Below are 14,274 nucleotides of genomic sequence, written 5' to 3'. Positions count from 1 at the left end.
GCATTATTTACGTAATGGTTCAGGGGTTTTGACAAATGAGAGAAATTCAAAGAGTCTTGTACTTTCGGAGCAGTGCAAATAATCGTATAGATGACGTCCCGAGCGTGGTACTTCGTCCACAATTCGATTGAACGAGGGTGCGTCGTGCGCTTTCACCCCTTTTACGAGGAAAATTTCGAGGCATGTACGTTGCACGGGAACGAAGAAAATGGAATTCTTCATGGCGTCCTCGTGCGTGTGGGCGTGTATGTGAATACAGTCGACCGCAAAAGTCCAAACACCCTCTACAAATTACAACATCACCGACAACGTTGGAATTTCAATAATCCCATGTATATTAAACCTGTCAATTACGTTTGGGAATATCTTAAAAATAGATAGTAGTATTTACTAAATTCATAACAAATCAAGGGTACGAGAGTGAAATAATTTATTTCACGTATTATTTTCCTCGATTACTTTCAAGTGAGTTAGGAATAATTAAACTCCATGTTGATTTAAATACTCCTAACTATATGCATTATTCCAAGTGTAAAGTAACATTTATATTTGCTCGTAAAAACTGCTAAGCAGAAAATTATTTTTTATTGGCCCCTCGTGTTGCGTACAGTTTCTGACACGTGTATATAAACTTGTGCGATAGACTGTACCTTTAGTTGCGTAGGATGGTCGACGTCCGGGTGAGCAAAAGTCGAGCAACGCGGCTGGAAAAATTCGACTGGCTGTAAGGGAATTTGCGTGCCCGCGAGCAATACGAGAATACTCGAAATAATAAAATTCGAATAGGATCCCGCCGTTCGTCGTATCGCCGCGAAGCTATTGTCCATTCGAGTCGGAGATATTTGTTCGAATCGTATGAATCCTCCTGTCGATTCAAAGTATACCGTATCCTCCGTCGATCGAAAATATATCTTCGATTCTGCTTACGGGTCAGACTTGGTTGCAACGCGCGGAAGATAATAATTTTACCGCAAGAATGAATTTCTATAATCTCGACCGAAAAGTTATTCGAGTTACAGGCAAATAAATTCTTGAATAATTTCTCTGACATCTTCCTCCCGAGCAGAATTTTTTACGCTGGCGTGTACACGGTGATCGTTATTAGTTCGACAGTTTACAGCCACAGTTATTACGCGATAATTCTCCCGGGGAATTACAATTCATATTTACTCCCAGTGTTATTATCACGGTGGGTGAACTTTGCAGAAAAATAATGGGAACACCCTGCATTCAACGAGCAGCTACAAGTCTTTCAGGGAACACCTATTTTTATTAACGCGGGTACAATTTCCGTCGGTAGTTGCCCGGTAATTCCATCTTGCCGTGCTGCATAAATCCACACCGGTTCCTCCGCCGGAGGTTGGCGAAGTTTTTAAATTTTACAAGATTCCCGTTCAGCCCCGGGATTTAATCGCAAGCTAAGCAACGCATAGATGTACAGAACACGCCGGAACTGTGGCGAGAAATCTAAAAGATTGACAGCGAGACCGAAGAAAGTATCCCGATTCTGTGTTGCGTTTCATCGGCGTTGCAACTTCTCCGTGCTGGAAACAAAAAGATTCCCTTTGCTTATTGACTTCTGGCTCGGTGTATAACCTATTCTTCGCGAGGATCGCGTGTTCGTAGATCCCGCGCGGACGTGTACGTGGTTCGATATTCCGGAGGATTCCTGGCGCGGAAGTTTTTCGATTTATCATCGAGCGTTGCCGCAGAACGCCGACAACTTCGCCGAACGAATAGATTCCACGACGTGCAAGGATTAAAAGTTCAAAGAAGAAAGTTACCCTCCGGTTCGATAGCGACGGAGGGCCTCCAGCGAGACATTCGGGAATAGCTACTTACGAAAAAATCACGAACCGGAAAGAAAGTCCCGGTATTCGTGGAAATTCTTGAAAAGAAGTTGGAAAAGAGCATTTACGATACCGAATTTTTCGTAGACGCTCGAAAGTTTCAGGATTATTCGAAACGATGCCGCGCAGAAATTGCTGTCGAACGGTTTGCGACTGCGCTGAGTAATCGGGTATGTGTAAATATACCCGAATCATCGTGTATACATCCGCTGTAATAATGTGGCTTTGGAAAATATTTGCTGTAAACGTTTCCTGTTTTAACGTGTGCACAATTAACATACATCGAGTCAAATATCGACGGATTCGTTGTAACATGCGACTGCAAAAGGCATTTAATTATCAGAAATATTCTGTTCTATTTCAATCGAACGCTTCCAGAATCAAAACTAACCTAGCGAAGAAGCTCTATATTCATGATGACTTATGCAAAGCGGATCGCAGCCAATTTGCTAATATTATTTAGTTTTTAATTAATAATTGCATTACCCAGCTAAGAGCTATACGATTATTAATTAAACGCCAAATAATATTACCCAGGTCTCACCACGTGGAGGTTGCTGCGAATGGAGACCCGCCCTAACCGATTCCCAACCACCCTCCATTAATAAAGATCTTTTATGACCAGCGAAGAAACAATAAACGAAAGTGCAACCAACGAAGGAAACAACCAACGAAAGAGTTCATCAACAAAACAGAGAAATAGACCAAAATATTGCCTGCCTGATATAATTATTGATATAGAGAACCAAACTCTTGCCTAACTATAAATCTAAATTCATTTACATCCTACCTATCTAATCATCTAACAAAATGAAGCAATATCAATCAAAATTGTAACAATTCTTAAGTGTTACTTCTATAAATCTAAATTATTAAAACATAAAGTAAGCAATGTGAAACAAGATACATGAAATACATTCTTCTTTCTTCTTTCTTCTATTTATCCCACGATGATTTCCTGGAACACAAACGAAGCAATATCAATCAAAATTGTAACAATTCTTAATTGTTACCTCTATAAACCCAACACTTCCGTAGGAATTTGGTCTGTAACAGAAACTTGTCTAATAGATTAGTAAGAGAACAAACAAAACAAAACAAGTAAAACTACAAATACTACAACTACAGGCAAGTGCAGTGAGAAAGTAAAAATAGTACATAATAAACGAGGTTACTTTGACTCTAAAATGTATTCGTCGCGAAATATCTTCTTGCACGTCAATCTAATGATATATTTTAATAAGTAAAGAAAGACTTTGGGTATCTTCGATATCGAAAGATATCGAAGATACTCAAAGTCATCGACTGAATTATGAAAGTGAATTTAATTATTGAAGAATGTAAAGAACAATCGGAAGCTACTAATTTGACACTGATTCTAAACTGAATATAATTATAAGTATTATAAAAGATATTAAAATCATGACTCTACTTTCGATCGATATTACGATATTTGTCATATTGAAAATTGCGGCGTGTAAAAACATCGCACGCTTAAATAAAACGCGACGCGACACGTGCTCATAGCGTGCAGTGAGTGTGGGTATCAGATTGATCCCCCCCGGCCTTGATTATCAGAAAAGCAAGTCGCGCCCCTGACCCACGTCGATCGGACCTCTCTACGTACAACCGCCGGGCCCTGGAGGACACAAGATCACAACAGGACCCGCTTAGTACTCGAGAACGGATATGGGTCAGGGACTCTCGCCGGAGGTCATTCTCTTTTCCGTATAAAGAGGAGAATATATGCGCTCGGCGAGGCCCCACTTAAGCTGAACCAAGCTGCACCAGGGTTGAAGCGGTAAGAGCTATCACACCTAATACACAGGCGTCACATGTTTCATTCTATCAAACAGAGGTGATCGAGCATAAAACTCTCCGGTCCTTTCGGTCGAGACATAATCTCGGAAAGCGAGAACCAGAGAACGAGCGGACGAGAGAAAGTGAACTATTTATATATGTATATGTACTCATTATATATTCATTTTAAAATTAGTGTCAAATTAAAAATGAATCTACTATGACATTTGTCATCTTAAAAATCGCGGTGTGCAAGAAGATTATAATTTTAAGCAAAAGATACTAACTACACTTGCCAAAGAAAGCACGTATACAACCAGTTGTTTTACCCCTTTGCCTTACGATTTGATTTCCAACTGTGCCAAAAGCGTCATCAAGGTTTGGCCCGGTAGGACTTATCAGTCTCTGAGTCGTCTTGTTCATGTTTGGCCTGGTAGATTCATCACGTCTCTGAAACATCATTAAGCTTAGGGGTTAAAAAGGAGGTTTTTAAACACTTTAAAATGACCTATCAACCTATCACCTAGATAAAAATAAAAATTCATGATATTGTATAGAAACAAAAATAGTATATGATCGAAAACAATGTTACATTAATATATCCTGCAATATTATACATATCGAAGCAATCACATAAATTCGAAGAAATAAATGAAGTTGAATTCACATCAAACAAACAAATAAAAATAATAAAATATGAATAAGTGGAGTGGACTTACTACTTGTTGTCAGTACATAGGGTAGTTACCAGTGTGTCAGCTGTAAAGTAAGAAAATATTCATATTATAGCAACGTCAGTTAGGCAAGCAAGGCAAAATCAGTTCATTGAAGCGAAATTGGTATCAAATCGATAGAATAAAGGAGGGGAGAGAATTTTTAAACAGTTCTTACCGTAGTCATCACCGTCCGGCACTGGTCAGTAGTGGTCAGCAGTGGTCAGTACTGGTCAGTAGTGACAGGAACACGAGCCAGCACTGGTCAGTAGTGGTCAGTAGTGGTCAGTTCTGGTCAGCCATGGTCAGCGCTGGCCAGTAGTGGTCACCAGCGGCCATCAGCGGTCCTCAGCGATCCCCGGTTCACTTTTGGCTATTTGCCCACTCCCGAATCCGCGACGCGACTGAAGAATTCTTCGCAGAGACCCTGCATATATGATTAAAGTGATGAAAGGGTGGGGAGACCAGTCAGAGCCAAGGTTGAAGTTAACAGGTAAGACTGTCAGACAGGTAAGAAACTATTTCGATCGGTCCCACCTCTTGACCATTTCTGGATCTTCACTGGACCGCTGACCTTGATGTTAACCTCACTGTTGACCACCAGTGACCATAAGCTAGTCATTGTTGATCATTGACCTATTAAAACCATTACGAAGGTCGAACGATCCTTCTTACGAGGATCCTCTTACAATTTGATGCATGATCTTTTTAACATTTTGTTCCACTTTGGAAGAGTGTATCTCATGTTATAAGACACTCTTGGTACAGCGATTGCGTTCATCCCACTAACGATAGGTCTATTCTTTACCTCGTTTATGTGTAATAAATTGGGTGAAAGGTCTACTCGCATACCTCGTCTGTGATTGAACGACGAAACGTTCCTCTCTGTATTTCCAGCGGATCACTGGGGCAGTTATTCTATTAAGAAGCAATATCGAACAGAATTTTACCGAAAAATCAGAGAAATTTTCTAGCAACAGTATCTTTGTGGAAAGTCACAGAGCTTTTCATGAAATTCAAGTTATGATTCTAATATCGAGCACAAAAGGAGAACCCTAGGTTCGACGCGTGTTTTAAAGCCTTTGGCAGTCCCAGAAATTTTCCAGCGACTGTAAAAATACACGCGTTAGCTGCGCGAGACTTTGGCGGATCCTGATCCAACCAAAGGATATTCACACATTCGCGGGCGCATAAAGGGAGCCGATTTCCGGCTGGAATTCACTCCAGGAGTTCCAGCAACGTGGGAGTTTAGCAGATTAGCAGAAACTTTTCTCCTCTAACTTTGAGCCTGCGGCTCGAGGCACAGGGAAGAACTCGCGGCTCGGCGATTTATTTCGCGCAGAGCGTCCGACGAATGGAAGAAATTGAACGTCCAATTCTCCTCCGCGGTTCAGCCGTCCACTCGTTACGCTAAAACGCGGCTTACTTGTATCGTTAATTGGGTTAAAGAGCACGCGTCGTTAATTAATAGTAGAACGTAACGAGCGGCTGCGTGTCTGGCCAGCCGCGGGAAAACGAAACGCTCCGGGAAATTAAATGACGCAAAAGGGAAAAGAGGCTCTCGGTTGGGCGGGCCACTAGACTGGTTCCGCAAAGTGCTGTCCCGTGGGAAATTATAAATAGAAGGTAATACTCGTGTCTGCCGAGCAGCGGTCTGGCATCGCGGCAACTAATATAAATAGTTAAACTCGCCTCACAATTTGTACATCGAAGTCATCGTGCAGTTTTCGAGCCACTTCCCTTTATGGATACTTCGGATACGACCATCTGATACTTCCAAGCCCCGTATACTCGAACCAACAAACTTTTCTTGCGAGGCAAACCTCCAAAATATAGGGTATCCTCAACACTTTTCAGGAAAAAAAATAAATATTTCGATTCAAGTTTGAAATTTCTCGTCCATTTACGTATGTATTAATAATCTTGACGCAGTTAATTGGCCCGACTCGCAACTTTGGCTTGCAACTGCTCGCGTAGAAAGACCTCTCGCAGTCGAAGCAATTATAATACTCGATTTACGCCATTTGACGCTATTGTCCATTTCGTGGAACCCGATTCTCTGAAGTTTAATTGCTGAATTACAGGATACTGAACTCGAGCGTAAATTCAACGAAGTTGCTGTAATGATTCAGCTTCGTTGTGTCACGAAATAATAGGCAATTATATGCCTGGTCAACAATCTGGTAATAATGTTTTCCTAGCGCTAATATCAATAGCGACAACAACGGATTCGATGCGCGAGTGACGTAATAAATATTTCCAGATGCGTTTATCACGAGGTTACGTAGCAACGTGTAATTGGGTTAATAAGGGTACGCGATTTGTTAATTTTATTGTAATTATTCGATTCTAAAATGTGCATCGCGTTGCGCCATAGCGTTGAGAATATTTCGCAGCGTCGGGTATGGGAATTCCCGGTGAAAATGGCGGGATGATAGATCCACTGCCACGGAAAAAATAACACCGGGAAGAAAGATGCGAAAAGTATGTAGAAACAAGTTGCCGGATCGGAAGGAAACATTGCAGCGAAAGAATCCAGGTGCCCGCCGATGGAAAAAGAAACAAAGTCGTAAAGAACGCGGTAAAATCTCGCTACGCGGGAAAAAGGTGGATAATGGGGGTCGTTCTTTCTCGAGATTCTGCGGATGGAACCGGAAGGAATCTGTGAATTCGGGAGCTGAGCGCCAAGAGGGAGCGAAACGAACGAGCAGACGTATCCTGGGCGCGCGAAGATCAGATTTACAAGGCCAGGGTGGATATACATCTCTGCCACAGCTTCTGACCGTAGTGTATTCCAAGTTAGGGGGATTAGTCCCTCGGAAGGGGGGCGCGAATGATAATCTTTGATACAGAAAGACGTGGATAACTTGAATATATCTTTTTGGTAACACAAAATTGAACAACCGTCGAGATCTATATTTTTTATATTATTATATTATTATAATTTTGAGAATAACTCTGTTACGACTTATCTAGAGCCCAAAATTATGTATTCTGTAAGGGTTGGTAAGGGTTTTCCTGTTCCTGAGTCCCGTAATCTGAAGAAATGTATCTTAATGCGAATTGCATTAAGCAGAATCATTCGACGATCCCTTTAACTTCCAGCTGCAGGAATTTCTCGATCCTCTTTCCCCCGTAAGCCTAGAAAATCGATCCCAGTAGCGACGAAAACGTATCTGGATGCAAGTTACCGAAGAGGAAGACAATTATCACTTTAAAAGTTACGTTCGACGTCGAGACGGTACCGAATTTAAACGGACTGTGCTCCGTTGTTTACGAACTTTCGAGCTTTTGCTGAAACAGCTGTTTGTTTGTACATACTTAAAACTACAACGATGGAACTCTTTGGACGCGTGTGTACAAAGTATTCGATGAAGAAGTTCCGCAGTAGCAGGAATAAAAATTGAAAATTGTATATTCTTTATATACATTTTCGATTCCACCCGAAGTTACAAGTTTTATTTTTTAAGATTCACGATTTCCCGGGTATCTTCCGCTTGGAAAACTCCACCTGCGAATGGAGAGGAAATGTAATTTATCACTGGTCACCCCAGTACGACAATAGGGAAAACAAATACATCGAAGAACTACGATCGAGACTTCGACGAGCTTTCGACGAAAGCTTTGTAGTCCGGTATATTTCTGTAGCGGTTCGATCAAAGTGCGGAGATGATAAAATTTCGTGTTTCGTTCTCGACTGCTAAAAGGAACCGGTAAATTCGATGCCGGGTCCATTGTCTTGCGCTTCGAGTTTCGCGTCGGAGAACGCCGGAAGAGGAATATCTATCGAGTTTCTGTGCCTCGACGGAGCTTCGCAATTTCTTCTCGGACATTTGAAAACTGTCGAAAAAGCTACGGGCGGAAACGGTCGCGTTTCTAGTGCTGAAGTCCGCTAATGAAATTTGCGAGTTCCACGGGACATGATTAAGCAGCGCGTGGGCGGGGTTAAGCGACCATCGTGACTCAATTTGCGCGCCGTTCCGCGCGGAAAGAGTGCGTTCGCGAACGATGCAAATTACTGGACAGTCGACGAAAAGAAACGGAACTACGGTCGATTAAACGAGATTGAAACGGAATTTTCTTGGTAAGAATTCTTCGACTTGTTTACCTTCTTCAGGATGCCGAAAGCACAAGCTTATTAATTTATCGCGACACGAAAAATAGCCACAACGATATACTATATCTCATCTTCTTTCCTTTCAACAACTTAAATCTGGTGTCCCGATTGTTTTCTTCCCCCAACTTTTTTACTTAAAGTACAATCAGATCGTTGTATTCCATTTTCCGTGGAAACCATGCAGAATTTTTAGTCCTTTAATACCTGGCTCAACGAAAAAGAGATTAATACAGTAAGCAGGACGGTACTCATAACCGGGAAGCATTCGAAACAAAGTTTTACTTTGGTCATTACATTCTGGGCGCTGTCCAACGATATGGTTTAAGTCTTGAGACTTTGTTTCGCGGTGGCAAGCAACGGGGATGAATTTAAAGGGGTCGTTTAAGCCTCCGAATCCTATCTGGCGTTCTCTGCCATGCCCCTTCGCCGCGAAACGAATAACTCGTAAATAAAATTCCGCTGCACCAAATACGTATTGATAAATTACATAAGGATAAAGCGTTGACTGCTAATTACGAGCGTCGCTATTAGCCAACGATTTATCACGTAATGTCCCCTGCAAATAATGGATGATGGATGATCGGAAGAAGATTAAAAATCAAAATTCGTTAAAGAACAGAATTAATGATAAAACGACCCCCCAGTGTTTCAAAAACCACAGGATCGCAGTAGAACGGAATTAAAAAATGGCTGAACCGACCCGAAAACCTCGTAAAACCGCATGGAAAATCGCGGAGAATGACACGGGGGATCGTTGTGCCGTTTTCGTGCAACGATGCCATAATTTCGACGCGGGATAACGAGTCCGGGTTCACGAGCTCGCTGTCTCCTCGAGAAAACCAGGCAAATCCACGAGAAAATTCATTTACTGGGCTGGACCGAACCCGATTTCGTTTGTTCGTCGACCAACGTCAAACTCGAATTGCCGCGCGTTGACGGCGCGGCGGTCAGGGAAAAATTGGGGGAAATGGAAACGGTAGGTTGCACCGAAAGCTGACCGTAACCAAACGAGATCGACGAAGAGAATACGCAGCTTCCATTGCCCTCTTGATTCGATTGCCTTCTACTATTTTCCGGCGAATTATTTCTGAAGTCTCCGCTCGTTCTACCGGACGGTTGTCAAAGAAGACATCACGAATCCAATTTCCAAGGGGATTACTGTCCACGTACCTTTCCGTGCGTTTCTATCTGCTAGTTCATTGCTGGCTTCTAAAGCAAACACTTTGAACTATGCGCTTATAAAATGCTCGCGCTTCCGTGGACCAGAAATTATTGAAAAATATGTGGAATAGAAATTTCTGTAATTCTTTCGAAAAACACGGTAGAGGAAACCAATATTGTATGAGCTTTTATTGTAAAACTTCCGTTTCGACTGTTACGAACTTTTTTAAAAAAATCCCAAAACAATGCTGGGAAACGTGAAAAAAATAATCATTGTGTAAGTTCCTTTAAATTCCCGGTTTTTCGATATTAAACGAATCGTACTAATTAATTCGCGCGCCCATCTCCCTTCTGCGAGTCAAAATGATCGAAACATTGAAATTTCTTCCATGGAAATTTGCAATATAAAAATTTGCTGCGATTTCAAACGACCAGTAACCAGCACGGTACTGTCCAGCAATTTTTTTTCAGTTTAGATTGCCCCCTGCGTTCGTCGGTCACGAAAACGTTAACAACGGTTCAGCCAATTATTCTCTACCGTCTCCGACATTAATTCTAACGCTCTATCGTGGTCTAAAATCGAAAAAAAATGTTTAAGTACTTTTTGGACGAACCGTGAATTCTCCAATTATCGATGTCTCGAGCAACGAGTGACCCCAAGCGTTAATTAATGTTTCAGTCACTGGGACGGCCGCGGAAGCCACACGCGAGACGAAGGAGTCACTGTGGACTACGTACGACGCACGACGGACCAGCAGATCCATCCCTTGGTCGTCCTCGAGCACGGATCGTAACACGGGAGTGACCAGATCCGTCGGAAAGTTCCGTCAGACGACTTCCTGGCACGCGGAGAGCTCGAGTCCGAGCTCGAGGGAACGGGTCGCCATCGAGCTGCTAGAGCTGGTCAGTGAAAGTCCGGAAGAGGAGGAGGAGGTGGAGATCGAGATGCAGGGCATCGAGACGCTGTCGGGACAAGTGAAAATCACGTTGGAAAATTCGACCGTGTCGTCGTGGAGCACGCCGGACACTAGGCAGAAGACAAATCCGTCCGCTGGCCGGACGTTTATCCGATCAACGACAGACCGATCGAGGCTCCAGGACGACGATCTCTCTTCCAAAAGCCTTGACAACGTAAGTCGTGACGCGTCACTTTTTATTCAACGTACCGTGGAAATTAATAGAACGACCGTGTTTTCGTAATATTCTGCCGGAATCGTGGAAGCACCGGCTAACGAGAACGCTCTTCGATACGATTTCTTTTAATTATTTATCCGTTCGTTAAAAAGTATTGGTCTCCGATGGAGCATTATTGGTACTGAATAATGAAACATCGAATTGATTTCGTTTTTTATTAATTACTGCACCTTGGATGGGAGATCGAACAATGTTTTTCATTTTGCTTGTTCGTTGCTGGATGGCCGCGGATAAAATTGTTTATTAATAATTTAATAAAAACTTCGAAACGTAATTATTCCTTGAAGGGACGTTATTTCACTTTGCGCGAAAGGTTTCCGAGAATATTTTTTTGTAATAATTTTGTTCCCGGAAATGTTAACGTTATTGAAACGGAAAGTTATGCTCGTACAAACGGGCATGTAAATCAATATTAATAACAAGCGCTTATTAAATTTGTGTGCCCAGTCGAGAATCGAATCATGTTCGTACTGTTGGAAATGAAAATTTCCATAATGTCCTATTCGAACATGAAATCTGTTGCATAGTAAAACTATTATTGTATGCAAATGCAGCTTAAATCTTGCTCATAACGTGTCCCATACTAAGTCCTGCTAAATCGTGTAATAACTTTCTAATACAGTTCGAAGTATTTCAAGTTCACTTAATTAAATTATTACCAGGCAATTTTCCTACAATTTACAATATTCATTTGCGTTCCAACGTAAATTAAATTTTACTTGTTAGAGAAAACAGAGGGCGTTTTCTTTTAGAGGACATGTCAGTTTACATTTAGGAGATCGGAGATTCAGTCACGTTCGACCGAGCCATCGAACAACCGAAAGGTTTCCGAGCTGACACAGTCGATCTACGACCGTGACGAGTACGACAACAATAACAGAGCCGACTGAGCCAAGTATTTTGCGCAGTTTCGCTGGTTAAATCTCCATGGAATAAAATCAGAAAGAGAAGTGTGATTATAATAATTCAATTTTAAATTTCCAACTTACAAGAACTAAAACTGTTAAATAGAAATTTAATACCGTTCAAATATTTCCTACTCGTATTCGAAAACAACTCCGAAGGCTGCCTTATTTTTCATCCCCCGTCGTTCTGTCGCAACCCCTTAACGCAGCGATAACGAACGATCGATATTCGATAATCGAACGCGAATGGATTAATGGAGTACCCGGATGTCAATATTCGAGACTTAATTGCGCGGATAGAGCAAAAGAAGCTCAGTCGGAGTGATTCACAACAGCGAGCAGCAACACAATAATAGTTGCAGTAGATTTCCCGCGTTCCCAATAATTTCGTAGAAGGCCGATACCTATAATTTAACGGTATCGCGACACCGGTTGCCCAGAAGCGTCGTTGGGATCATTTAATTAACGGCCCGACACCTGTGTATCGCTGGATTATTGCTCATCGATCGTATAAATTCTCGATCGTGACGGGCTGAAGTTAATACGCAACGGATTTAATGTTACGCTGAGGTACAGGATACGCGAATTTTCGGGGAGAAATAAAACGCAGATTTCGCCCGTTAACTATCACGAGAATTTCAATTGTGTGCAGATAGTGGCGTCGAACGAGAATCGGTTGCCGTACAAGATCTCGTCGCAGGAACCAGGCGACGTATCCACGACGCCGACTACGTTCGTTCTGAGCGACGTCGTACGACGACAGATGAGGCACGTTCCAGACGTATGCGACAAGTTCACCGTCGGGGATGAGGCCAAGCAGGAATTTTACAGCCCCAACTATCCGGACAACTATCCAAACCTCACCGAGTGCGTCAAAGTTCTGGAAGGTGAGCGAACTCTGTATCTCTACGTACGAAAACCAACGATCAGAACGTGGAAACTCCGGAGCATTGTAAATTCTTCGGTCGTTGGTGCAATACCGAAACGTCGTTGATGGCGTTAAATGCAAAAAATCTTCAGCTCATTTAATCTGTGAGCTCGAAGTGGATTTAAACGTCATTGCCTTCGTACTCTATAAATAAACGAGCGTTAAGATTTAAAATCACTTCGAATCCAGCTAAACGATACGAGAGGAGTAAAAAGGCAAGGGCGCTTCGATTCTGATAGAAAAATCTTGGCGCAAATCGGTGGGATGTTCCAAGGAGAATAAAGAATTTCAACGGGAAATCCGGGATTTCGGGGAGGAGAAAAGTCCTCGGACCGATTCAGTGATTCCCCGTTCTTTGTAACGTATCCAAACGAACGGAACGAACGTTTAAAAAAGGCACGACGGAGACGTGCCATTCCGCTGCCATTTGTTAATACGATGGCTGTCGTGTCACGCGAACGAGGGCGACGCGTAAAGTCCACAGAGGGGATCACTCGAACACGGAGGACGCTCATATTTTATAATGCCACGAATGATATTGCTGCATACTTCCACCAGGATATGGGAATATGAATAACGTGACGATAATATAGAAAATCGTAAACATGATTTATCGACAAAATTAATTAGCTGTCCGCGCCCGCGTCGAGTTCAAAATTGTTTCTCTCGAAAACGAAGCCCCCGCGTTCTCGATTTATTTTTTCCATCGCGATTGCAAAGTCACCCCCTGTATCGTAGGTGGTAAATCCCCCCCGAAGGAACGAAATTTCGCTTATCTATTTAACACGCGGAATTAATTCGACTCTGACGGGCTCTGCGGAATGTCGCAACTCGTAGTTGATATTCCAGTCGCTTCGTATGTACAAGTTAGTCGTAACTTTCCGACGGGAACTCGGCCGAACTTCGAAAAGGGTAGCGCGTCGGAGTGATTGATACACCCCAGTGGTTGCGTTCGGTCTCGACTAGGATCGAGCAGCCTGTATAAATCCTCCTGCTCGCCGATACAATGCATCGGTGCACGTCACCGGGCCGAAAGAAACGCATAAGTTTCTCTCCGTGGACAAACATCCCCCCGAATTTATAATAAACCATTATACGTCGTGTCGTGCCGTCGTTTCCGATTTAACAACACGATTCTATCGCATTTTTTATATATTTTACGTCCCCGACTATCTTACGGTGACACCTCGATAGGGATTAATCGCTGCAAAGCACAAAGGGTTCGCCAAATTAATTAATAAAGAGAACAGAACATTTTGTGTGTCTACTTATCGGTTGGGGGAATATGATGTTTCTCTATGGATAGTGCGAATTCGTCTAATTGAAACTTGACGGAAGTTAATTAAGTTCAACAGGTACCTCGGAGGACTTCGAAAGACAAATTCAGCAGAAGTCATTTTGAAGTTAGATTGGCTACCACTCGTGTAACTGAATTTCTTGCTACCCGTAGAACCGCCAATATTCAACTGGAATCGTTCTACCGGTCGAATGATTTATTTATTCGGATAAATTATATCCTAGCACGGTTCTTCTATAAGAAGTTTTAATATTTCATTCGCTTTTGTATCGATCATATTACAATGCGAGCAATCCCATCGCTTCGCGA

At 42.4% G+C, this 14,274-nt stretch overlaps 1 protein-coding gene across 2 annotated transcripts in view; it reads left to right on the top strand.

Moving 5' to 3' along the window:
- Positions 1-14,274, top strand: part of LOC122404546 — a 111,575-nt gene that overhangs the window by 61,682 nt on the left and 35,619 nt on the right. For both annotated transcript variants that reach the window (XM_043408602.1, XM_043408592.1), the window contains exons 3-4: positions 10,321-10,772; positions 12,393-12,627. In XM_043408602.1, coding sequence (XP_043264537.1) covers positions 10,321-10,772; positions 12,393-12,627 — 687 coding nt within the window. The remainder of the gene's footprint in view (positions 1-10,320; positions 10,773-12,392; positions 12,628-14,274) is intronic.

Source organism: Colletes gigas, unplaced genomic scaffold, assembly GCF_013123115.1.
Source record: "Colletes gigas isolate AHSC1104 unplaced genomic scaffold, ASM1312311v1 Colletes_gigas_Sc00001, whole genome shotgun sequence".
NCBI classification, from domain to species: domain Eukaryota; kingdom Metazoa; phylum Arthropoda; class Insecta; order Hymenoptera; family Colletidae; genus Colletes; species Colletes gigas.
Note: the sequence above shows the minus strand (reverse complement) of the source record. Positions and strands in the feature narration are given on the sequence as shown.